The 26689-nt window shown below is 33.7% G+C and overlaps 1 protein-coding gene across 7 annotated transcripts in view; it reads right to left on the bottom strand.

The window, feature by feature from the left end:
* POSTN (periostin) overlaps positions 1 to 19320 on the bottom strand; it is a 45121-nt gene extending 25801 nt beyond the window's left edge. For all 7 annotated transcript variants that reach the window (XM_044666077.1, XM_044666078.1, XM_044666079.1 and 4 more), the window contains exons 1-9: positions 19202 to 19320; positions 17700 to 17798; positions 10621 to 10685; positions 9725 to 9882; positions 7720 to 7884; positions 6541 to 6687; positions 5589 to 5730; positions 3858 to 4070; positions 1159 to 1293 (exon numbers count right to left, since the gene is read on the bottom strand). In XM_044666077.1, coding sequence (XP_044522012.1) covers positions 1159 to 1293; positions 3858 to 4070; positions 5589 to 5730; positions 6541 to 6687; positions 7720 to 7884; positions 9725 to 9882; positions 10621 to 10685; positions 17700 to 17798; positions 19202 to 19320 — 1243 coding nt within the window. The remainder of the gene's footprint in view (positions 1 to 1158; positions 1294 to 3857; positions 4071 to 5588; positions 5731 to 6540; positions 6688 to 7719; positions 7885 to 9724; positions 9883 to 10620; positions 10686 to 17699; positions 17799 to 19201) is intronic.
* Positions 19321 to 26689: the final 7369 nt, after the last annotated feature.

The following is a 26689-nucleotide window of genomic DNA, read 5'->3' as shown; positions in this document are numbered from 1 at the left end:
GAGATATAGATAAACTTGTATGAATTTATGGAGAGAAATGAATGGAAACCAGAAGAATAATTTATATTATAATGCTGTAAAATAGATAATTTTGAAGATTATTGTAAACTGATGAAAAATGAAGTAGGCAGAACCTGGAGGACAATTTATAAAATAAGACCAACAATGAAAAGACAAACGACTTTGAAAGTTTTAAAAGCAATGGCTATTCATTATGTATATTCATTTTTTCTTGATAACTGTGTACATACACACATCTATATTTTAGTACACAAAGGCATTTGTTTTAATTCACCATGAATATTTTTTACAAGATATTTGTTTTTTTCCCTTCTCTTTCTAATTGGTTGGAAAGGGGGGAGAGAAAATAGATTTATTAATTTAAAAAGGCAAAAATAGAAAAGTGGTTGCTATACATGTTAAATGTTGCATGCATTTAAGATAAGGGTATTACATTGTTTTACTTTTTACATGCTTATAAGAGACCTCTTATAGAGTAAAGTTAATCTGTGAATGTTTGGAGTATAAAAACAAAACACATCAATAATTAAAAAAACAAAATTGGGACTAATTTAGTATGAGATATTAACTAATTTCTTCGTGAAATTGTTTAGCTATCCATAGGATAAAAGCTGTATGGGTAAGAAATTAACTGGTTTTCCAGTCATAGAATACAAACTATGAAATGGAATTCTTCTATTCATATAAGATATGGAGAAGAGAAGCATATGAACATGTGTAATCATCTTAAAAGTTCCAAGTTCCTTTAATTTATAATCCATTTTTTATTCTTCTGAACTTTTGGTTTAAATAAGAAAAATGTGCAAATACAATTTTAATATGAGTGTCATGGAGTAAAAGATAAGCATATACCATAGTTCCTAGATAATAGATATGTATCATACAGCTCTATATACATTGAATTGCAGAGTAATTGAATCTAGAGCTTTCATCTCGGTGGGATGCAATTCAAGAAACTGATATGAAGAATAATTCAATAAAGAGAAAACTTTAATAAGCCACCATATGTGAACTCCAAAGCATAAGCAATACACAGCAACTAAACCATTCCTTTGCTAAACTCATATTATTTTTCTTATTGTAAGAAAGAAGTATGAATGTAATCGAGTGGAGAGTGGGAAGCAACGTAATACTCACCAGTAAAAGCATTATTTGTTGGAGCCAGCAAAGTGTACTCTCCATCAGGCTTTAAATTAGAAGCCAAACCTAGCTGGGCCATGAGATCTGTGAAGGTGGTTTGCTGTTTTCCAGCAAGTTCAATGACTTGCTTGGCTGTAATAGTAATAATTACCATTATCAGATAGTTAATCACTTTCTTCTGGTTTGTTTTCAGACCATTGTTCTTATCCATTTATTTTATTTTTTCTTTCTTAACAGTCCCTTTACCACCACCCTGCCAAACTTAGTGAGTGATCTATAAATCCTATTCTTGGGCATTTATAGTCACCAGCAAGAAAACTAGAGAATAAAACTTCCTTAAAAATATAGATTGGGTTTTTTCTTTGTGTCTTTGGCTCCTAGAATAGTCTTTCTCATGATAGGCAATGAATAGATGGTTCTTCTGAGCACAAAGAAGATGTGTTCCTATGTTCTGCTCACTATTTCTTTATATAATTTCTTCACATATTTGCCTCCTGCTGTCTGAGATTCCCTAGTTGCTATGACTACAGCCATCTTTAATTTTCCTTTATTTTGAGCCATGTCCTATCACTTTTCATTCAATTCATTTTGAAGTATGGATACAATGACTAGCCATGATTCTGGGTTTTAGAATGCTACTAAAAAGGCAGAAAGACAAAAAGATATAAATAGGGTGATACTATAAGCAAATTAGGGGAGGATTAGTTTATCTATCAGATCTATAGTGAAGGGAATAATTTATGTCTAAACAAAAACCACTCATCAGCATTATGGGATATAAAATGCATACTTCTGATTACATTAAATTAAAAAAAGATTTTGCACAGATAAAAGCAACACAGTCAAGATTAGAAGGAAACTTGAAAACCAAGGGAAAAATCTGTAACAAGTTTCTTTAATAAATGCCTCATTTCTCAAATATATGGACAACTGTGTCAAATTTATAAGAATATGAGTCAATCCACAATTAATAAGTGAACAAAGGATATGAACAGGCTGTTTCCAGATGAACTCAAAGTTATATATAATCATATTTAAAATTCTCTAAATCTATACTAATTAGAGAAATACAAATTAAAACAACTTTGAGATACCACTTTGCACCTCTCAGATTAGCTAATGTGACAGAAAAGGAAAATGACAAATGTTGGAGGGGTTACTGTTGGTAGAGTTGTGAACTGATTAAATCACTCTGGAGAGCTATTTGGAACTGTACTCAAAGGGCTATATAACATTGTATATAATTTTGATCCAGGAGTATTGGGACTAAATCCATATGCCAAATTAGGGGATATGACTCAATTGGGAATGACTGAACAAGTTGTAGTATATGATTGTGATAGAATACTATTTTGCTATGAGAAATGTTGAGCAAGATGCTTACAGAAAAACCTGGAAAGACTTGCATGAACTGATGCAAAATGAAGTTAGAACAAGGAGAACGTTGTGTTTAGTAACAATAATACTATATGATCATCAACTCTGAATGATTTAACTATTCTCAGTACAAAGATCAGAGATAATTCCTATGGACTCAAGATGAAAAAAAATATTATCCAGCTTTAAGAGAAAGAACTAATGGATTGTTAAGGCAATGGAAATTATATAGAGGTTTGTGTCAAAAATATTTGACAGCCAGGATCTCAGAGGGGAAAAATGTATATATTTATACTTTTAGGTTTAATCTTTAAATCTTGATAATCAATAAAACAATAAATCAAGTCCTGATTTAAAATAATTGTTAATTTTTTAAATTAAAAGCTAACATTGAAAATTTACTAATCAGCTCTTATAAGTTCTTATGCTTTTGGGTTCTTATGATTTAGATTGTACAGACAGTATGCTCACACATGTAATATCATCTAATACTATCTAGAGTCTCCATTATACTTATTTCCCTGTTTATCTTATGAAGGCCATCATAATATGACAGATTATTTAACTTTGTGTCAGACATTTACGTGACTTTTTAAAATGATTTAATGATAGAAAGAATGTTGGATTTGGAGTCAGAGAATTTAGGTTCAAAACTTGTCTTTGTCTCTTAATGTCAACTTAGAAAACTATTGCCTCTAAGATACCTCATTTGTAAAATAAGAGAGCTGCATTAGATGCCCTTTTAAAATTCCATTGATTTGAAAGCTATGCTCTTACTAATGCTTTTTTTGAGGCCCTGAAGAATAATGAGGGGCTAAAATATGACTTTAATTTATTCATCTTAGTTGTAATATTTCTAGCTAATTTTACTTGCAATTATATCTATAGCTCCCATTATAGGTGATATCATGTAAAATTCCTGTTTCTTCCTTTGGTACCCTGCTTTTTTCATCTTTCCTTCTTCCAAGTTAGCCTCATTTCACTAACCATAGCTAACCTATACAATGTTTTAAAGAATTTTTCTGATAAAGTCAGTGGCTACAAACACAAACAACATTATCTCCCTCACATAGCTGAGAAAACAGGTAAAGCAAATTTTTCGTGGTCACACAGCTTGTAAATCTGTTTTTCCCCCCTTGTATTCTTAGCTGCTAATAGCATACAGTGGGCACTTAATGAATGATTTTTTTAGATTGAATTGTCAGTTTGGATTCAACCAGGATTTGGATCCAGCCTCTTCTGACAATAAGTTCAGTGCTCTTTTCACCACACTGTGTTGCCTCTCTAATCACAAAAGAGTAAGCAAAAGCAATTCTTACCAGAGTCAGGAATCAGCACCTGGTCAATTAAATGGATGACCCCATTGTTTGTGACAATATCCTTGCGATTTACCATTTTGACTCCATTGACTGTCAGACTTTCGCCATCACAGCCAATTTCAACTGTATTTCCTTCCAGGGTCTCAAAGACTGCACCACCCATGATGGCCTCAGAACATTGGAGAGTATTTAAAATATGGTATTTCAGGAGAGCTGGGGCCCAAACAAGAAAAAGAGAAACCATTTAAATACCAGGATATGACATGAAGGAAAACTGCTATCCAGTAAGAAATTCTATCTGTCCCAAAGCTGAAGTTGGCAGCTTATATATACATATTAATTAATAAGGGCTTCAAATGATGACTAGCTAGATTCTAGGATAGTTATTTTAATTTTAAAAAAGCAAAGGAACAGCCTAGATCAGTAAATAATGGGAAGAAGATAGATTTAGGAAATGACTTAGTGGTCCAAGGAAATGTTATGCTTTGTGTATGGGAGCGGCGAAGGAAAAGTGGAGTAAAGTTCCAGCTGTCCTGGTAAAAATATTGCTAAATGAATACTATAAAAGCAGGGGAAATTGTCTGAGAGTGAGCCTTTATAGGGTGGAATTACTAATTAGTGATTCCAGTTCTGAAATATTCAACATCTGTAGACAGTTTGTGAAGGGGCTGAGATTGAGAATAGATCATTGTTGTCTGTGAATGCAAACAGCTTCCCCAAGGACCAAAACTGACCACTGGAATGTTGTATGTGGATACTTTCACATACATAAAAAAGGGATTGTCAGAAACTGAATGGGTATGTCATAAACATACGTGTGAGTGAGCGTGTGTGCTTATGCTTGTGTGTGTATTTTGTAAAAAGGGATACATGGACACAAGCTTCTACAGGTGAATATCTGTGTGTACACACAAGTGAACTCATTTACATACTTGAGCTCAAGTTTAAGAGTTTCATTCCACTTGAGAATATAGAAAATCTATAGTCTATAATGTTTCCCTCTGGTCTTCTAATATTTGTTTCTTTAGCATTAAATACAGTGAGTTCAAGTGAAAAAAAAAAGGTGAAATGTATCAGGCAAAATATCTTTAATTCAAATTCAAATAGGGAAAGTTGACTGATAACAAGCCAACTTTTCATTAGTGCCTGAGGAACACCCTTGTGATAACTTGGAAACCTTTTTCATTTAAACTCTTAGGGAAAACCGTGCAGGACTTAATGCTATTTTCTACCAAAAAATTGACCAATAAGTTGAAGTTAAATTCTTGGCTTATCATTAAATATAGCTATGATTTATTTCCATGAAGATAATTCTGAAGGCTATGAATCCCGGGACTTACTTTTAATTCAACATTAATACTACACCTGGTTCACAATGTGTTTTTTTAATACACTTAAAGAGAACAACTTTTCCAAGCCCTTACCTTCAGTTTTATAATTAATACTAAGTATTAGTTCTAAGGCAGAAGAGCAGTGAGGACTAGGCAATTGGGAATAGGTGACTTGCCCAGAGTCACACAGTTTGAAAGTGTCAGAGGTCAGATTTGAAGCCAGGACTTCCCATCTCCAGGTTTTGCTCTCTATCCACTGAGACACCTAGCTGCCCCTGAAAATGGTCTTTTATGGTCCCTACGATGGCACCATCTAAATACTGTGCATTGTACAAGTTCATCTCATTTCTTTTTCCTCCTAGAAAGCAGGGTGCCATAAAGGGGGAAAAAATGTCAGTACCTTCAGAAGCTACTTTATCCCCCATGATCCTTTCCAGCACACCCCTTGGAAGCTTTTCAAAAGCTTCATTAGTGGGAGCAAAGAGTGTGAAGTGGCCATCTCTTCCAAGTGCTTCCAGCAGGTCTGACGTGATGGCAGCTGCCTAAAATATAAAGGTAGAAAAGATTAAAAACATACTATGCTAAACAAATCAGCTTTCTCCTTTTCCTTTAATGCTTACTGTCTTCTCTTTTTCCCTTCCTATTTTCCTTTTCTTCCTCCCATCTTGAATCCCCTTCATTAATAGGTTGTTCTATCATTACTTGTTGAATCTAATTGAATCATCAATTAATAATTTTGATCAGTCAGAGGTTATATGTTGTTCCATGGTCTAATGAGATAGGGATAAGGAAAGACATTGCACTCGTCATTTCATTAGTATAGGGGATGCCCAGATGAGGAAATTCCTTTCTTAATGAAGCGCAATATTTTCTCTGCAGTTTATCATCTTAGAGTCTTGTCTACATCACTAATAAGGTAAGTGACTTGAACAGGTTCACCTGGGTAGCGTGTTTCAGAGGGTGTATTTGAAAGGAGATCATGCTGGGTACTGGGCCATACATCTATCCACTATATTAATATGAAACATTTTGCAAATATTAAAACTATAAAAATGTGAAAAACTGATGATGTTGATGTTAATTCAATTTTCATTATTTTATTCTTGTAATTTTTATCTTTGAATATCATACAGTGACTTTGATTCAGGAAAAGATGTTTCCCTATTCAAATGGAAAATACATGATGTAATTTCCAGAAATGAATTAGAAATCACGAACAAATTTAGCTAATGTTATGTTGCTTATTCTTTTTTCCCCAAAGGATTTTTAGAAGTATTAAGATCAAAGAGAGTTCGTTCATTCTGTCTTTTCCTCATCTTCTCCCCACACTGTCCACCCACACACATACTTACTCTAAAAGATGAAAGGTCATCTTCTGCCTCAAGGAAATCTTGGATTGAAGTACCAATCTGTGTCAGGACACGGTCAATGACATGGACAACACCATTTGTTGCGATCTGGTTTCCATGAATGATTCGAGCACAGTTAACAGTAACAACCTACAATTTATTGAGAAAAAGGACACAATTCTGTGACACTGGTCTTTGCCACTTTCTCATGTATCTTAGTAAGCAGAATCTCACAAAATGGGTGAAAATGCCACAGAGTCAAAAAGCTTTCAATCTGTTTATGAAAATATACATGCCTCAATGTCTTCAGAAGTAAAAAGAAATAATGGAAATAACTTTCCAAATAATTCAGAACCCAGGTTGTCACTTTTGAAGATTCCATATAATTGAAATAAAAAGTTACTTGCTTGAATTACTCAGATAATCACCTTGATTTTGTTTTGCTTTGCAAAGCTATAAGCTCTGCTATTGTTTTAAAATTGTGTTGTTTTCAGAACAAAACTCTTTGTTTCAAGAGCAAAACTTTTAAATTATATTCCTTCCTCACTATCTACATGTTGCCAAGTTATTCTAAAATGCAATTTTGGCAAATACTTTGCAAGAAGTAGGCATTAATTTAGCAGAAAAGCCAGCTACTAAAGGAAGAAACCTATCACTAGGAAAAAATAAGTGGTTTCTCTGGCAACATCTTAGTTATCAATGCCCCAGCACTGCTCCTCAATCTTCCTGAGATGCAGTTGTTGAAAGATCTTCCAGAACATTATGTCTCACTTTCTAATATTTCCTTTCAAACATAAGAGATAGAGAAGAAAAGTTATCACATTGTATCTCCAGTGATCTTACTAGGCGTGTGCAAATTGTTTGTTTTAGTGCCATTAACTACATCAATTGGCACCTCCCCATTAAAGATGATATAATTTTGTATCGATAGCATTACAAAAGGCAAGAGAGCCAATTTGAACTAACAACTTATTATCTTCTTATTAAAAATAATCTGTTAACATCATGCTTTTGTTATATTGTACATGTATGCAGAATCTATATATTAAAACGAATATGAAGAGTTATGATTCTCAATTCCAAATATCCTCATATTGATTTCTTTTGAATATATTCAAATGTTATGTATAGATGGGGAAGCAAAAGATTGGAAAAAGTGCAAGACATTTAGATCAAACTTACCCCATTGGGATAATGGTTAATGAAGAGTCCAAGATTGTTGTACATAGAGGGAACAACCATCCCATTTTTCAAATCTTTGGTCAACATTCTTTTGTTCACCATATGGCTATGTAAAGCATTCAATAATTCAACATTGACGTTACTCTCCAAACCTCTACGGATTTCCTGGAGGAAGAACAAAATGGTACAAGTTTAGTTTATTATGGATTTTTAAAAGTTTTTACATGTAAATCATACTAGTTCTAATCTGTCTTATTTTTCATTGTACTCTCCATTTATTGTGGGGTAGCTGGGTGGTTCAGTGAGTCAGAAAAGTTGAATTTCCTGAGTTCAAATCTGACTTCAGACACTAACTCAGCTAGTCACTTAACATTGTTTGCTTTAGTTTCCTTTTCTCTAAAATGAGCTGGAGGAAAAAAATGGTAAAACACAAGTATCCTTGCCAAGAAACCCCCAAAACAGGAGGCAGCTAGGCTAGGTGAGAGCCAGGCCCAGAGACAGGAGGTCCTGGGTTCAAATTTGACCTCAGTCACATAGAATATTGATTCTAATGTGGAGGGTAAGGCTTTAAAAAACCCCAAAATAAGTCACGAAGAATTGTATACAACTTAAAAATGACTAAACATCAATCTGCTTGTTAAAGTAAAATGGACATAAATACTACTAAAATTACATTAGAATGTTCACTGTCATTTCATTAGCAAAAATCAATGGTACTTTTATAACTTGTTAAAATTTTTTAGCCTGTTACAAGTGCCTGTCACATGATATGCACTCAGGGAATGAGTAAGGAACAAATGAGTATATAATAACCTCAGTAAAGCACTCAGAGTGGAGAATTAACTCTTTTCTCCTCTATGAGAAAAAAAATTAAAGATAATGATAGTCTATTGTTATAGTATTGTATAGTTTTAAAAGAGCTTTTACATATATTATCCAAGAAATGAAGTCAGGGGGCCGTGATCCTTAAGAATATGCCTATGTATTATCTAATGATTATAAGTAGCTGTAATCAAATTAATTTTTACATAGAGTAATAAAGATACTATTTTCACTCCATTTTATAAATATGATGCATAGAAAGATTTTTGTATCCTAAATAAATATTTTAAATGAGGTCTAAGTCAAAAATTTGGGATCTCTGACTACCTAAGAAGAGTATCATATGTTAGTCTATTCAACTTCCCTTATTTTACATATATGCACATTTTTGGACCTAACATATGAATGTACTTATATAAGAAAGTCTTAGTAAAGAAATGACCCCTCTCAATACAGATTTGCACTTGATCTGTAGCCTCAAAGAGTTTTTTCGGCAACTGGAGATTGAGTGACATGTCCTGCAATAAGCAGCTAATTTTTTTTTATCAGAAGCAGAACCTGAACTCCTATTTTCCTCAATGCAAAGCTTGCTCCTTAACCATTATCTGATATATCCTCCCATCTTTTTGCACATTAAAAATGCTTCAAATTAATTGTGTATCTGCTAAACATATTATGTCTTCAAATTGCATTTGTCCTGGCAAAGTTTGTTGAAATTATTGCATCTTATTAATGTATTCTAATTAGTACTTCAGCCACTTCCTAAAATTACATTGAATGCTTCCATGGATATTCCTCTCCAACAAAACAAAACAAAACAAAACAAAACAAAACCAATGAACCAAGAAGAAGAAAAGACAGAACATTTCCCTTGGGCAATCTCTTTAGATTTCTTTGTTTTTCCTTGATATACTGTATGCCTTGAATATGTAGATTTTTTTTGAGTTCAAATCTATGTTAAAGATATACAACTATCTGTCTACATATATAACTGTTTTTCAGTGGTTGTTCACATATGTGCACATTACCAGTTTTAAAATATAAGTCAAGATATTTGTTTAGCCTCAAGTCTTTACATTATCCATAAAAATAAAAAGGCAAAAATATTAAATGTCAAGAAGCAGCAGCAGCAGTAGTAGTAGTAGTAATAATAATAATAATAATAATAATAATAATCAATTACAGAATCCAAGTTGTCCCAAGCTTCATTACTTGGCGCAAAGAAAGTATAGGATCCTTTTCCTTCAATCTCTTCTCTCAGTTTTGACACATCAGAATATCCTTGTGTTGTCGTAGCACCCACAATGCCCAGGGTGCCATAGACATGGTCAATAGGCAACACTGAAAAATTCAAGATAATAGTATGCAGTTTAGGATAATGTTTCCATAACATTTCTGTTACTATTATTTCAACCTTATCATATGTAACATAATACTTTTAATTTTGTCCATTTCAAAAATAAATCACGTTTACCATGGCATGAAAGTTGGTCTTTGGCTTTTACAAGAAAAAAAAAGTCTTAAGGAACTATTAGCAGAATTTGGAGGAAGACAGAGATGACATATATCCAATATGGGATAACACAAATAATTGGCAATTCTAGATAATATACTGAATTATAGATTCAAGAACTTACATTGATGAAACAATAGACTCAAAGCCAATTAGATGAAACCTGACAGGGATGACAGATTTAAAGGTTGAAGGGGACTTAATAGTCATTTAGTTGTACCATCTACTGTTACAAATGAAGAGATTAGCCCCAGAATGGTTGTGACTTGCCCAAGGTGACATGAGAAGTAATTTCCAGGGAAGGATTCAAACTCAAACCCAAACTTTCTGCCCCCAAACCCATTTTTTTTACTGTATCATTCTTCCACTCTTAACAGCGATTTCAAGACTATGATTAGGCTCAAAAAATAAATTATAGAAGTTCTAAGTGATCCCCTTGACAGTCATGCATGCTATTATTAATTCCATGCATGGAAAAGTCTATTTAATTCTCCTTCACTTTGTATATTCTTCAGTTTTCCCAATAAGATATATTACACCTTGAAATCATGTAATAAAGATTTTACCTGCTGGACAGCCTTCCATGCCTTCCATTTTCATGTAACCAGGGCAACATTCATATAACACAGTCCTGTGTTCAGGGAAAGGGGAAGAAATAAAATAAGGGAAAGACTAAAATTAATTTCAATGGCCTTCTTTGCCTCTATGATTATAGTTACTAAACAAAGAAATATGTTCATCTTTCTCCAGTATACAAATTATTTCGCACCAGTAAATTAAAATTTAACTAGGGACGCTGACTTTTCAGTACAGTAGAACATCATTTAATGACAGGATATTATGAAGTGGTGTCAAAATTAGATAATTTAGTTTCTAAAGCAGTTTAATTGATTTCAAGTATTCAGATTGATAATTAGTACTTCTAACTTAAAGGAAAACTTTTTAAACACATCTCTATTTATGCAAAACAATGTGAGAAAACCAAATGGCAGATGAAATTTAAAACTGATTAAGAGCAACTATACTCAAGAAAATGACTTGATACTCAAATTCAACAAAATAAATTGTGATTGGTTCAAGAGAAATAAATAAAATGAGGCAATACACATAATGTAAACAGGAACAATTAATTCAGCTGTAACTTTCCAGTTATTTTGAGTAAAATTGTGAACTTTGCCAGAATTAAACAAATAACATGTAATTTCATTTCATAATCACCATTTCCTTCTTCAAATATAGAAGTAGCTTTTAGTTTGTCAAATTTCATTTGGAAACTAGAGCCATTAGAGATCTTAAGGGCCTGATCAAAAAAGTTTACTTTTAATTATAATGATATTGCATTTATGTTGACAGTTAATATTAACTAGGATGATTAGCAAGTGAGTAGGACACATAATTAGATGAAAAGGAAATAGTGTAAGGAAAAGTATAGAAATTCCTTTGGGAAAGAAAAGTTTCCAAATTAATGAGTCATTATAGGTTGAATACTACCTGAATAATAGCATATTTTGCTTATTTTTAGTTTCATCGTTTTTGCTTTTTAATTGATTTAATGATTTTCCAACAATCTATAGATCATTGCAGTTATTAGTATCATACAGATGAAAGGATTTGGAGGAAAAATAGAAAAAATATTCTTATTAACAAAGTTCAGTAAATTAAGGAAAATATCACTTATAATGGTAACAGCATATTTAGCTGTTATCTTTTGTCTGCTCTAACAGATGTTTCCTCTTAATAGCAATAAAGAGGGTAAACAGATTAATGTTCTCCAAATGGGGGGGTAGGATTAATTATGGTATTCCTAGCAATTTAGAGCTCCCTGCTTGACCTTTGCTCTGGTTCTGTGTTTCTTTTTTCATAACTACAGTAATTTTATGTAAAACATCTGGGGTAATTAGAGTGGATGGGTAAAAAAGAAGGGAAATGGGAAATATCTACATATTGCAATTTCCAGGTTACATTCTAACTCTATTTTGAAAATTACTTGAGTTTAAATTAGATTGTAAAATCATCAATACACATGTAAACCCATTCGATCTTGGTATGGACCTATTAACTATTGTATACATAAAGGACTTCATGTTTATGTACCAAATAATTGATAGAAACACTCATTAACCTTGGATTAAACAAAACATTAAATCAGTTTTCTGAGTGGTTTAAGAAGCTATTCTGAAGGGACCAAATGTTGGAAGTTCAAAGTAGTTCCTACCTTAACTACAACACAGAAAAAAGTCATATGCTATTATCTTTTGAAAATTCATGTTTATACATAATATATGTAAAAAACCACATATTTATGCAGACATTTTCCCCTGTATTTGAATTCCTATGTATTGCTCCAGAGGAGCTAAGAATCATTGTGAGTTCACTGTTATGAACTAGAAGGCTTTGGACACCCATGTTGGTATTAAAAAAAAAGTATCCCAGTATCTTTAGAGTAAAATATGTCAAACAACACTCAAATATTCCATGAGGCCAATGAGGTCAATATTGATAGGTAAGATCAACCTCCAGCATCATTAGCATCATCTGAGAGGTACAATGAAATTAATATTGGACTTAGTATAAGAGAACCTAGGTCCAAATCTTTTCTCTGGCATTATCTATGTGATTTGGGGGTGCAATGGGCGGCCTCTGGGCCTCACCTATAAAACAAGAGGCTTACATTAGGTGGATTCTATGTTCTTTCTTGTTTCTGAATACAAGATCTCATGATCCCAGGAATATTTATGAGTTTTCTAAATATTCTGCAAACCTTCATGAGAAGATTTTCCCAAAAGGTGCCTATCATATCACACAGTCTACATAGATTTTTCAGCAATAAATAATATTAGATGAGTATATTAAATCTTGGTAGACTTTACTTGTAATGTAAAACATGGAAGACTTTGATTCAGCTTCATCCTTAAATTTCTAAATGGGAGTTCAAACAGAAATCTTCCATTTATGTCACTGTTTTTTTGTATCATATCCTAAAGATGTTTTGGAAATTTGAACATAAGGGAATGGATATCAAACACTGAAATACTCATATTAGTATTATTTATTTCTTCTGTTATATAATATTGGACATTTGGATGTACATTAAAGCATGGGTGTCAATGTGATCATGAAAAAGCTTCTCTGAAACTCTTGGTATAACCAAAAAGAAAGACAGGGTGAAAAATAAACAAAGAAGATATTGTTTTTATGTTGGAAGAATGCCTGACTTTTAAGTAGTCCTTTGATGGAAAGCAAGATTGTATTTTGGCATTTGCTCTATTCATATCTTGGCATCTTTGTTGTATTTACATGGTAGGAGTAAGATTATACCAGACTTCTATACCTTCTGGGTAGGGTGTCAAAAAGATTTCCCTTTACAGAGCTAAAAAGATCATATATTTTCTTATCTAGGAGCTGGGAACTCCAAGTAAGAGTCATGCCATGCAAGAATAAAAAGGAAGAAAGAATCCAACACCCAGCATATGACAACAGTACCCAAACTAGCAGTAACAAGTACAATTTCATTCTTCCCAGACTCTTACAATAATCTTGTTTGATTTCTCATGACCCTGGGCTAGAATTCTTTGGTAATATAAGAGTAACTCTGAGGTCAAAGATCTATCAGTTGAAACCCTAAGTGCTCCTTTGTTAAAAAGTTTTGAAAGTGTTATAAAAATCCTATAGTATTCCTGATTTGAACTTTATTGTCTTTAGCTCTGTGTGTAGCAATGTATATTAAAATACAGGGAATAGAGAAAAGGGAAATAACTGTACAGTACTATTCAGGAAACATTTCCTATACACTCAGATGCAATTATCAGAAGGTCACAGAATTATGAAATAACAATTTCTAGGTACTTTCAGCGTTCACTTTTGAAGTTAAAAAAATTAAGAATTTAAAACTGAGTTTCTAGTTGTTGACTTAACTAGGTAGGTATCTTTTAAATGCTCTTTACTGATAGATTTTAAAATGTGGTTTATGGTAATATTCTTTTTTTTTAAACCCTTGTACTTTGGTGTATTGTCTCATAGGTGGAAGATTGGTAAGGGTGGGCAATGGGGGTCAAGTGACTTGCCCAGGGTCACACAGCTGGGAAGTGGCTGAGACCGGGTTTGAACCTAGGACCTCCTGTCTCTAGGCCTGTGGTAATATTCTTTTAACTTTAAAAATCAGGCGTTCTTATGAGAAACTGGGTGCTAAAGTTTGTAGAATATTGGGTCTATAGTCACGAAGACATGAGCTCAAATCTGGTCTCAGCCTTGCTATGTGACCCTGGGGAAGTCACTTAACCTTTGCCTACTTTAGTTTCTTCATCTGAAAAATGGATATAATAGTAACTGCCTTCCAGAGTTGTTGTGAGGATCAAATGAAATTATTTGTAAAGCACTTAGCCCAATGCCTGGCATATTATAAGTGCTATGTATGTTATTTATTATTATTATTTGCAAAACATAGCTACAGCATTTTATTTCTTTATCTTGTGTTGTGAGCCATCTTATAGCAACTGAAAGCTTCTGCATATTTGTGAAGTAGAATACTTATTTTTGACTTGGAAGTTTTGAAGAGAAGATCAAAAATAAGATCATGGACCTATCACAATTAAGGTAAAGGATTTAGTTTTTTACTGGTCTTTTTAAAAATAGTATTGATTTTCAGTTTAGATTTATTAATAGGAAAGATAATGGATCCAGGAATATGTGTGACATATGCATATTGCAAAACATGATCCCCCAAGGACTTTATTTGTATATTCAAGTTACATTTTCCTTTCATTGAAGTATATAAAAGTTGCTTAATACTCTGCCATTAAAGAACTATTGTCACTTTTTTTAATATGTAGGTTTAGAATAACTAACATTTATATAGATGTACTCCCTAAAACTCTAAGTTACAGAACAGCTGATGGTAGAAGGAATTTCCTCAACGAGAATTCCCTATGGAATCACAGGTCTGATATGAAGGTATTTAAAAAATGATCAAATTAATCAAACATCATCTACCTTTCCTCTTCATTTGGAGATTTGTGAGTGTTTCCCAATTATCACTATATGAGAGATTTTGAATTAAAGTCCAACACAGAGATTATAAGTATCATACTAAGAACCAGATAGATACATACCACATTCATTAGAATATTTGAAATTCAGCCCAAATGTATCATGTTTCCACTGGACAAAAATGTACTGAACAGTTTCAGTGGCACTGCTGGAATTGTAATAAAACTTCATAATGGGAATAGGGAAGAATTCATCACACTCAGGATGGCTGTTGTTGTGGGGAAGAGCCCCTTGAAATTTAAGGTAAATTACAACTCTCTACTGTCTTGTGAAACTGAATAATATTCCAAAGTTTAAATATAAATAGGTATCCACGTCATGATAAGGAATGTGGTGGGCATTGTTAAGCCCCCTATTAGAACTTCTTCTTGTCCCAAAAGATATGGTAAAGGGAATAAACCATAAAAAATAGACTTTAAGTTTTTGGTTCTGTTTTTGAACACTTTATTGATATAGGAGATTCCTGGCAAATGGGAAGCTAGGTCACACGGTGACCTGGGGTGAAGAAAATTCTTCTTCCTGAATTCAAATTCTGCCCAAGACATTTACTATCAGTGTGACCCTACAAGTTGCTTGACCATGTTTGCCTCAGTTTCCTCATCTGTAAAATGAGCTGGAGAATGAAATAAATGGCAGACCACTCCATTATCTCTGCCTAAAAAAACCATAAACAAACCACAAAGGGGGGTGGTCAGAGTCAGACATGACTGAAAATGACTTAACACAGCAAATTCATTGATGAAGTAATTCTCTATACCAATGCAGATTAACTATTGTTTTGTGACCTAAAGTTCTTACCTGGGCCACAGAGAGGTAAAATAAAGTATTTGTTTTAGGTTAAAGAGGCAGTAGGTATCATAGGTATTATCTGAATCTAGGTCTTGATTCAGAGATCAGTTCTATATTTTCTATGCTTTTTAGTTTTGAATGTACATACTAAAATAATTTACAAATAACTATGTTCTAATGCTGTCTACATAGTAAACATTTAATAAATACATGTTAGATTTAATTAAAGAGAACAGTCCATTTTGAGCTTTGTAGGTGTCCTAACTCTGCAAGGAATTTTGTAAGCCCTACCCATAACCACTGCATACCATATTAAAGGTGTGAATAGCAAATTATTTTGTTAAAGGAAGGAATTTAGCTTAAGAAAGTTTGGTAAAAATGTTAAAAGTCTCCCTATTTCAAAACAACTCTAAGTTTAATTCAATGTGATACTCAGAGTACATGGACTATAATAAAATCCCAAAAGGAAGTCTGTTTCATTTTTCATTGCAGCACACATGGGCAGTGGGCCAAAGCAAGGATGCAGCAGAGCTAATCATACATAGATCAAAACATTCTCGACTGAGATTTGAAAGGGACCAGAAAAGTGGTAATCTAGCCCAACCTCCTCAATTTCCAGGTGTGAAAACCAAGTTCCAGACTTGCTCAAGATCACACATATAATAAAGCAAAGAGATAAGAATTGAACCTAGTTCTCTTCACTACAGAATCCACATGCTTTTCTGATCTCTTCTCTAATGGAATGGTAGATCCTAACTTATCCAAAGGTATTATTGATTAGCATCTCTTTCCTGGTTATTACAATAACTTTCTCCTGAAGGCAGTCTAACCTTTAAAATATCCTGGGATCTCAAGATAATAGATTCAGAGCTTGGAGGGATTATGTAGGTTATCTTGTTTAACCTCCTCGTTTTACAGATGTAGATAACTATAGCCAGAGATGTTAAACAACTTCCCTAAGGTCACATCATATAGTTAAGTGTCAAAGTCAAGTTTTTAATCATGATTCTTTAAATTAGAAGTCAGTGTGCTTTTTAGTGTGCTGCACTGAACCATTCTCATTCCTAGCAGTTTGGAAGTTTGCCAATAAAGTGAATAAAACTATTATTCAATGTATATTTTTATCTACACATTATATGCAGGTATATAAGTAATAGAAAAGAATTCTGTACAATTATGATAAAACTCTTTATTATAATTTTATCTTGCCTGAATTATCTATATAATTGCTTCACTACTTTATTTTCAAATTTGCACAAATAAATATTGGTCTTGTTCTATATTGAACAGATTTTAAAGCAAAAGAATCTCTTTGAATCTTTTGCTTCATTTAATTAGTTTGTTGTTTCAAGTAACTGATATTTGGTCCAAATATTTTTATCATTCAGTTATCAAATATTGGAGTAGAAAGGACCTTAGTGAACATTTTAGAGGTGATGAAACTGAGGCCCAAAAAGCTTTTGTGACTAGCTCAGTACCATAATTCTTAATTAATAGCAAATCAGAGATTAGGGAATTAAAGTATTCTGACACTGAGCCCAAGATTCTTTGTCCATATGATTTCTGCCATTCTACATCACCATTTTGGGAAAGATCTTCTTTCCATTGACATCATTCATAGTGAAATATAGAGAAGATTATTTAATTTATATGGAGTCTTTTGCCTGAAAGCAGACTTTTTTTTCCCATTTAGGAGGAGAAAAGGGAGCTCATTCCGTATATTTTTTTAAAAGTATAGTATGCCCTTTATCCCTTTTCATAGAAATGTCTTCTGAAGAACTGGTTCATTGTGAAAGAACATGCAACTTACGTTTTCTTTCCACAGATAGCTCCTTGATACCAGTTCCTGCAAGTGCTGAAGTATTTCTTCTTAGTGCCCAAGATCTGTTGAAGGGCACAGACATTTGGACTAGAGGGTGGAGAGAAGAAAAGAGAGTTAAGGACAATATGACATACATTTCATCTCAAAGTCTGGTGCTAAAAATTAACATGTAGGTTTGATTTCTAAAAGCAATTGGAATATCCACTCCAGCAAGGTTATAGCTCCTCACACCATACTGTTGGATCTCTACAAAATTTTTTCCTTCTTAGAGGGGAAGCGACAACTTACCTGCCTAAACAAGAGTACTGCCACAAAGACTGCCAAGTCTGAACAATCCAGTTGCCTAATGTTGTGTATGTGTGTGTGTGTGTGTGTGTGTGTGTGTGTGTGTGTACATATATAAATACACTTCTGAGAATCTCAGCTACTGCATTTGGATTTAAATGAAAAAAAAAAAAGCTTAGTTCTGGGACTCTAGAACTACCAGGACTCAAAGAGCAATGGAAGTCAGGTCAATTTTTATAATGCCTTCAAAAATATCAGGTTCCTTTATCCAGGTAGATATTTTTATTGCCTATGTGTAACCCCACATATTCTAAAATAAATGAACAATCATTCACAAAGAAGCAAGTGGGAAAACAACACAAAGATTAAGTTCAGAAGGTTCATGATGGAAAAACCTTTATAATGTGGCTAGTTCAAACAGAAAATGAAGATTTCTTTTTGGCATGAACTAAATGGATCAGAAAAAATTTCGTCACTAGTTTCTGTCCCAAATGGATTTTTCATCTTAAACTCTGATTTCATTTCTTCAGCAAAACTAGGGAACATGTGAGCACTCTGAAAGATCCCTTTGAGACACAGTCAGCAATGGTCAAATCCATTTTGAATCAAAAAGTCATCATTTTCTTGGCTCACTTGTCACATTAAACTGCCTAATTTGAAAAGAAAGCCAAGTCAAATTTGAGTGCCATGGCAGGAAACATGACTTTCTTGTATTGTTTTGCTTGGAATAGGGATTTTTTACTTCAAATTCAATGTTGGCAATAACTCAGGGGGAAGCTAGTTATATCGCACTATCCTATTCTCTTTACACATACATAGATGGCTAAAACAAGCTTTTTTTCTTAACATGATTTGAAAAACAAACCAAAATGTTTGCAAAACCATAGATTCTTTCACAGGTTTTTAGTTGATTTTCCATCCTAAGATTTCAGAAAGAATTAGACTTTTTCTTTATAGTGGAAAGATATTATATATTGTTAATTAGATATAAGAGCCTCACAAACTTTCCTAAAGATGTCTTCATCTTAAAGTCTCTGGCTGTAATTGGTAAAATATTAATTGAACACAATAAATATAGTTGTAATTTGTCATTTTTCCTTTCAAAGATTAAACCAGAGTTTAGGAAAGAAACTTTGCTTTCTTCTTCTACTTGCTTTTTTATATAGAATAAGATAAAACAAAAATAACAACAAATATTCACTTACCCTTGTTTCTGACCTCTGATACGACTATGGAGCAAAATCTTGTCATAATGAGCAGTGGAGTCTGCCAACTCAAGAGCAGACAACAAGAGTGTGAAAAATATGGGTAAAAGAAGTATCATCTTAAGTCGCCTTGTTGCTTCAGTTAGTCAAGAAAGAGAACTGGCAGTGAGTTTTGGAGAGCTTAGGGTTTATATACATGCGAGAGAGTTGTGGGAGGGAACAGAGTATCAACCTGAAACTCTGAACATTCTCCAAGAAACATCAGCAACTTCTAGCTGCCAGCTTCAATCAGCTTAAGTTAGCTGCAGCCACTAACTATACACAGTTTTCTTTCCCCCTCCTGGTGACTATGAAATTTTCTTTGTAGACAGGAGTCTGTCTGATTGCATGTTTAAATCTGTGCTCAGACTTTTGTACTATGTTGAGATTTTGCTAAAGGAAAACATTTTGGAGCAGTTCCGGAGGCTATTCTACATTCTATTATTTTTTTTTATATGTGGGTGTGCCTAGGGAATACTGATTGAATGAAAGATGGAACTGCATTTTTACCCTTTCCATGTCTATATAACTTTGTTTCTTTGAAATGTTTTTCCACGATGGCCAGCAGAAATCAAAGATATAGGTGAAGTTTTAAAAATTATAATTGGAAGATTCTTGAAAAATTAATTTTAAATTTCAAATTTTTTACCCTCGTCTTAATCTATTAAGTAATTTTTTAAAAAGTAGACCAAAAACCAAACCCACCCTTTTTTTTCAGTTCAGTGTAAAGGGAAAAGGAGGAGAGAAAAGGGAGGAATCTCCAAAAGTAACTTACTCTGGGAAAATATACTCTAACAATTTAAGGAACAGTTAGTTAATGAATCTCCACATCTGCCATTTTTTTCCTGAATTAAAAAATTATACAGAAGGGAGATACATTTTCCCTTATATTGTGTTTTATAACATATTTCCCATAAATTTATATCATTTAGCTTGAACACATATGCTGACAATTACTGGACAAAATCAGGCCTGGTCTAACACAAATATTATTAATCTAAATAGCAGAATGAGCCAAGTCAGGATAAAATATAACAGAGGGAGTAATAAAAAAAATCTGCTTCTCCTTTGGATTGTGTCCAACAGTAAAGGTCTTCTAAATTAACCCTTTGGGGCTCCTGTCAGAGAGATATGCATATGCTTTGCTGCTCAGTTTGTCATCTGTAATGCTGATAAGCAAGCTTTATAAACACAGCTACCTCCTAAGAGACACTAGATAGCATAAACTCATAATTGATGATTTATTGGACATTTTCTAATTTAAACTATAAATTTGCTTATTCATATACTTAAAGCTTAATTAAATTATTTATTTTATATGATCTTAATTTATGAATGCATCCTTCCCCAACCAGATACTTTTATGACAATCTTATTGCATCTTTGTACAACATTTTCTCTATGTAAATGCATGAAGTCAGCAGCTTCTTACAAGAATTCTCTTTGGTGTTTTTACTTGATTTCTTGCCCATCCCAAAAGGCCCAAAAGAGACTACAGTAAGACCACAAGAAGGCCAATGTCCCATATTGTTAACAGGTTAAGGGAAGGACAGCTAAATCAAAAGTTCTTAATTTGCATTTATTCCAGTTGTTTATTGAAAAGTTTTTGGTATTCTAAGAGTGTCCTCAAATTGACAAAATTACTTAATCTATTTCTGGGTTCTCTACCCTTTTTGTGAAATAATAAAGTTTCAAAGATATACATCTACTTCCAGAGGAAAACTAGTGAGAAACAGAAACAAGGTGACAGTTACAAAGCTAGGAATCCCAGCACACCTATGTGACATAGCTGGTTAAGTGACAGAATGTAGAATACTTATAAAATCTTAGAATTTCTAAAACTTTCCTCTCAAATATAGAACCACAAACAAGAACTACAAGCTTTGTTAGCCATCATATAGATATAGATATAGATAGAGATAGAGATAGAGATAGAGATAGAGATAGAGATAGAGATAGAGATAGAGATAGAGATGTAGATAGATAGATCGATATATAGATAGACAGATAGTTTAACTTCCTTCCTAATGGAATAATCCAGGCTATGACATCAGTAGTAGGTGATTGTATAACTTGCAATGGAACACTCTCAGTGATGGAGCACTCATCACCTAGTGAGACAATGTATTCAATAATTAGTATTAATTGTTTTAAAGTTCTTCCATATTTTGATCTGAAGTCAGCTCAAAGTACAGTTATAATAGAAATAAAATCTAATTTTGGGGTACTAAAATCAGGGGCAAAATGGAAGCCAAGGATCACAAAATACTACCATTTTGGACAGAGAAAGAGAAAAACTCTTCTCAGTGAAGTACCATACTCAAACTGCTGTGATGGAGAGGCCATAAGATTCCAGCTGTTTGGAGGATTTTCATAACAACAACAGTAGTAAAGTTGGAAATCTGCTGGCAGTTTTGTAAAACCAAATTCCACATCAAAATTTGATAGAGTTGTCCCTAGAGTTTTGGTCTTTCTGAAACAGTGCTGTCCTCTTCCACTCTGCCTCTACCTCCCAATAAATAATGGGTGCAAGGAATTTTTCAGTCACTGTAGTCTCTTTATTCTGGAGATTCTTACACCTGTCTTGACAAAGGTCAAACTGAAATTTTAGGGCATACACAGAGAATACGGCCATAGGGCTGTTCAGTTGTAGAATGCCCATCTATGTGATCAAGCAACTTCAGGAGTCTTAAAGGAGACCTTCTACACTATACTACTTAGCAGAAGAATAAATACTTAAAGAGAATTTCATACTCTCTGAGAGAGCTGATAAATTATTGTCCTATTTTTCTAAAAATATTCACTGAATAGAGTATTTAAAAGTTGTAATAAATCATAAAGTTCAAATTACTTGCAGTTGGCTTCCCTAACACACTCAACTACTACTCACTAATCAATATAACTGAATAAGAATCCCCATTTCATAAGACATTCCCTCTTTTTCTTTTAGGGGAAGCAAGAGGCTTTAAAAGAATTTCTTTTTGGAAGAATGAAACCTCCTGTTATTCATTCATTCAATAATAAGGATAATAAATCCATTTTTATTTCTCTTTGTCCTTGGGGCCCAGATTTTGACCTCCCAAGGTTAGAAAAGCCTCACTCAATGATGTTCACCATTTAGGAAAAATAAATGCTTTATTATGCAATTGGGAAGAATAATGTGTCTGAAAGACAGGAACATTTTCCCCCCAAAGAGCCAGATGCCATTTCCATCAATTTTCTTGAATCTTAAGCAAGCCTAGTGGACTTTAGAGTTTTGCCATGCTGGATTTCACTTTACCAGCTTACAGACAAACTAAAACCACCTCTGCATAATCTCAAATGGAGAGTTGATGATTGTATGGTGACCATGGGTTATGGATTTATCCAAACGGGTTGATTTAAAAACCAAAGGGAAGATTTTTTTGCATGTGTTGATTTCTCAATCAGACAAAGAAAAAAAAAGAAAAAAGAAAGAAAAATTATTCTACTATAGTGGCATTAATAGTTCAAAGAGGGAGTTGGAAATAATGGATGAGGTAGATCATATTATGTTACTTAACTCCTTCCACACATATAAGCATTTTAATCCAGGTGAAATGAAATAAAATGAACATGGTTAGCCATAATAAAATACATCACAAAAGGATAGTGGATAGCTTGAAAAAATTGATAAAAGGAGAAGAAGGGACTGTTATTGAAAGTCAGTCCCCTGGTGATATGTATTAGTGATACCACAGAGTGAGCATTATTATATGAATTCCTTAGTTATTTGTGGGTCAATTTGTTGATCTCCTCACCTTTTACTCACTGTTTGCCACCTTGGTACCTGAAGCATCATCCTGGATCCCAGGAAAGTTAGACTGATTTATAAATTGTCATCATTCCTTCTATCTTACTCTAATTTTCTAATCCAGTATGAAAATGAAAATAAACCTATTCAGAGAAAAAAGGAAATGTCATCCCTTCCCAAATGGAGGTTGAAACAGTCTCTTTTGTGACAATGAATAAATATATCGAGAAAGGAAAATGTGATAACTTTGGGATTATATACCATCTCTTACAACAAAAATTCAGAGTGGTTATTCTGGTAGAAGCCAATCCAGTTATACATCAAACAGATTCATTAACACAATTAAATAGTTATTTGTATTTGAATAAATACTGATAAAACTTTAATGCTCCCTGGTATGAGAACATTACTAGCAAAATTAACTTGTATTTCTCTGGAGACATCTAGTGGAGAAAACTCTGAAAATATTTTTTTTCCCAAAAGAACACGACTTCTTTGAAAAACATTTTAATTTTTGATTAAAGAATAGCTATGGTGATGAGAGTGTAAAAGCATTTATTTAATGTGGGGCACAGATATTTGAATTTTAGATGGTAAGAAAAATACCTGGTTTTCAGGGACTCCATTTTCATAAATAAGATTTGGAGTGAGAGATTTCTAGTATCATTTTATAGTTGGCTATAATGACTAGAACTGAACATGTACATCTTTCATTCATTGATGGCTAATATCATAGAGTTCTTTTTCTAGAGAAACAATGAAATATGCTAAATATCTATTGTTATATTTATAATGTATTTAGACTGTGAATAAGGTGCATCAACTTTTCATCAAAAATATTTCCAATCATTGGGAAATGTAAAAGCTAACACTTTGGTTAAGAATAATTTAAGTACCCCTACTTAGTACCTCACTAGATTGAGAAGACAGGCTTAATTCTCTTTTGTCTGCCTTTTGATTGAATCAACAGAAATAATGTTGATAAAGCATGGAAGGGTGTGACCATCACAACTCCCAGAAACAAAATAATTCCACAACATAGTTTGATCTTGTCTGGTCTTCAGTTATATTCTTCTGTCTGTCTCCTGTGACACCTGGCTCACATCTTATTTTTGTCACATTGTAAAACTCTTGCCATTCACCTATTTTTTCTTTCTTTTTACTAAGAACCTGAAATTTTCTTTCAAGGGACTACTGAAGCTATGCAATACTCATCTTCTCCTTTTATAAAAGTAAATTTACGTTCATATCAGTCAGTGGTGCACAAGGGAGTTTTACGCATATCTTAGAATTCTGTAATGATTTCTTCAAAATCTCCCAGCTCTATTTGCTCTATTTGATCTGCTGGAAGCAAAAAAAAAATGTGCTTGATCCACCCAACTCACTCTTCCTTATCAGTTTCTCACTCATATCGTAAGCTTAAGGCATTGTGCTTTGGCCTACTTAACCAGTCCAAATGCTCTCCTAGTTTCTTCTTAATTTTTAAGTTTTTGAAATATGTGCCATGTATTTATTTCCATTCCCTACTTGCTTTGTGGGTCCTTTCATTTGAGGACTGCCTTCTACTTATACAAAAATGTCTAGAACATGTTTTCTAATCACCTTTTTCAAAGAGAGTCAAAGATTACTTTCTTCATCTTTAAATCACTTCTATCTTTTGCTTCATTTTATTTCAAAATAATTATCATCTTCTAAAGTTCTTTATATTTAAATGGTTCTTCAAAATATCTTTTAGAAAGGTATCCTTACATCTGTTTGCAAAGAGTAGTTGGTGGTAGAGTGAATACAGTATTGTGCCTGTAGTCAAAAAGATTGGCAATTTAAATCCAGCCTTGAATACTTACTAGTTGTGTGACCCTAGGCAAGTCACTTAACTTCTTTTGCCTCACTTTTCTCAATTATAAAATAGGGGATCTAATAGTATCTACCTCATAGGGTTGTTGTAAGAATCAAATACAATATTTTTTAAAAAGCACTTTCGGGGGCAGCTGGGTAGCTCAGTGGATTGAGAGCCAGGCCTAGAGATGGGAGGTCCTAGGTTCAAATTTGGCCTCAGACACTTCCCAGCTGTGTGACCCTGGGCAAGTCACTTGACCCCCATTGCCTACCCTTACCACTCTTCCACCTAGGAGCCAATACACAGTATTGACTCCAAGACAGAAGGTAAGGGTTTAAAAAAAAAGGCACTTTCAGTGCCTGGCACAATAATAGGCTCTATATAAATTCTAATTCCATTCTTTTCTCTCCTCTCCTCTCTTCTCCTCTCCTCTCCTCTTCCTTTTTGTTTCCTTTTCATTTACCACTTAACATGAAGTTCTCTCTTCCTCACTCAAAATTATTTTCAAATCCCACTTGTGCTCCACTAAGAAAACTAACCTGGTTAGCCAAGATATTTAAGAAAACAAAGAAAATGTCCTCCTTAACTTTGCCCTCCCCTGCCTCTCAAAGAAGCATCCATCCCTTTATGTTCTTAAGCCTACTTCAGTCAGAAAATATATTTTAGGTGCCAGCTTTGTGCAGAATATCATATCATATTCATTAAGTGATGAAGGCAAAGAGGTCTACTCATTCTTTTTACCTCTTCTATTCTTTCCTAAAGTCCAATTTGAGAGAGAAAATAGAATATCAATTTCCAAAACTGACATATTTGTTATGGTTGCCCGATCTGAAAATTCTGCTCATTACACTGAGAAAAGTCAAAGCTACTGTGGATGTGATCTTCATATCAGAACAAAAATAACTAAGTAAAAGACAACAGTATGTGAGGTTTGTCTCTACTTCTATATATCCCAGACACGAGAAAAGGAAAAAAATGTACATAGATTCAAGAAAGATTTAGATAAATTTGAGGGAGAATAGATAAATTCAAGGGCAATAGACACCGTTCTGTTACCTGAAGGAGTTATCCTATTCTTAGCCAAAATTGGTAATCCTAGTCATTTCTCTCCTGTTCCCTACATTGCTTTTTATTTTGTACCTCTCTGATTCTCTCATTACATATTACCATATATAATGATTACCTGTGTTTTTGTCTTATCCCCCTACTAGTTCTGTGATGACAAAGATTATCTCCCACAGACCCTAGCTTGGCACCCTGCTCAGGAAAAGTAAATAATAAATATTGGTTGAATTTAGTTGCTTTGCTAATTATGTCCTTCATCCTTCCATTTAACAAATCTCTACTGAGCATTTACCTCTGAAGTCTTCTCTTCCAACTAGTTATTTCCTCATGGAACTTCCATTAGGTAGAAGTGCCCAGATGAACCATGTCCATTTCTTTGGTCTCTTCTAGCTTCACTCTTGATTCTGTAGACATGTGTTGGTGAACCTATGGCACATGTGCTGGAGGAGGCTTCTTCCTTCCCCTTCTCCACACATGCCTGAGGACATTTCTTACATCCCCTGCCCCTCTGCCCAGCAGCCCAGTGGGAGTGCTTCCTCCCTCCCCTGTCTGGGGTAAGGTTGGGGCAGAGGGGCTCACATGTGGCATGAGGGTTGCAGTTTGGGCACTTGGTCTCTACAACGTTTGACATCACTGCTCTAGATATCTCATCCATGTTCGGATAGCTTTTTCACCCTAGAAGAGGCATTGGCTCTGGTTGTTTCCTTACACAGGAAGATTTCTCCACACCTGATGCTCTTTCCTTCAATTAATGTGCTCTTCTCAAAACCTGCAT

Source organism: Gracilinanus agilis, chromosome 3, assembly GCF_016433145.1.
Source record: "Gracilinanus agilis isolate LMUSP501 chromosome 3, AgileGrace, whole genome shotgun sequence".
Classification (NCBI taxonomy): Eukaryota; Metazoa; Chordata; class Mammalia; order Didelphimorphia; family Didelphidae; genus Gracilinanus; species Gracilinanus agilis.
Note: the sequence above shows the minus strand (reverse complement) of the source record. Positions and strands in the feature narration are given on the sequence as shown.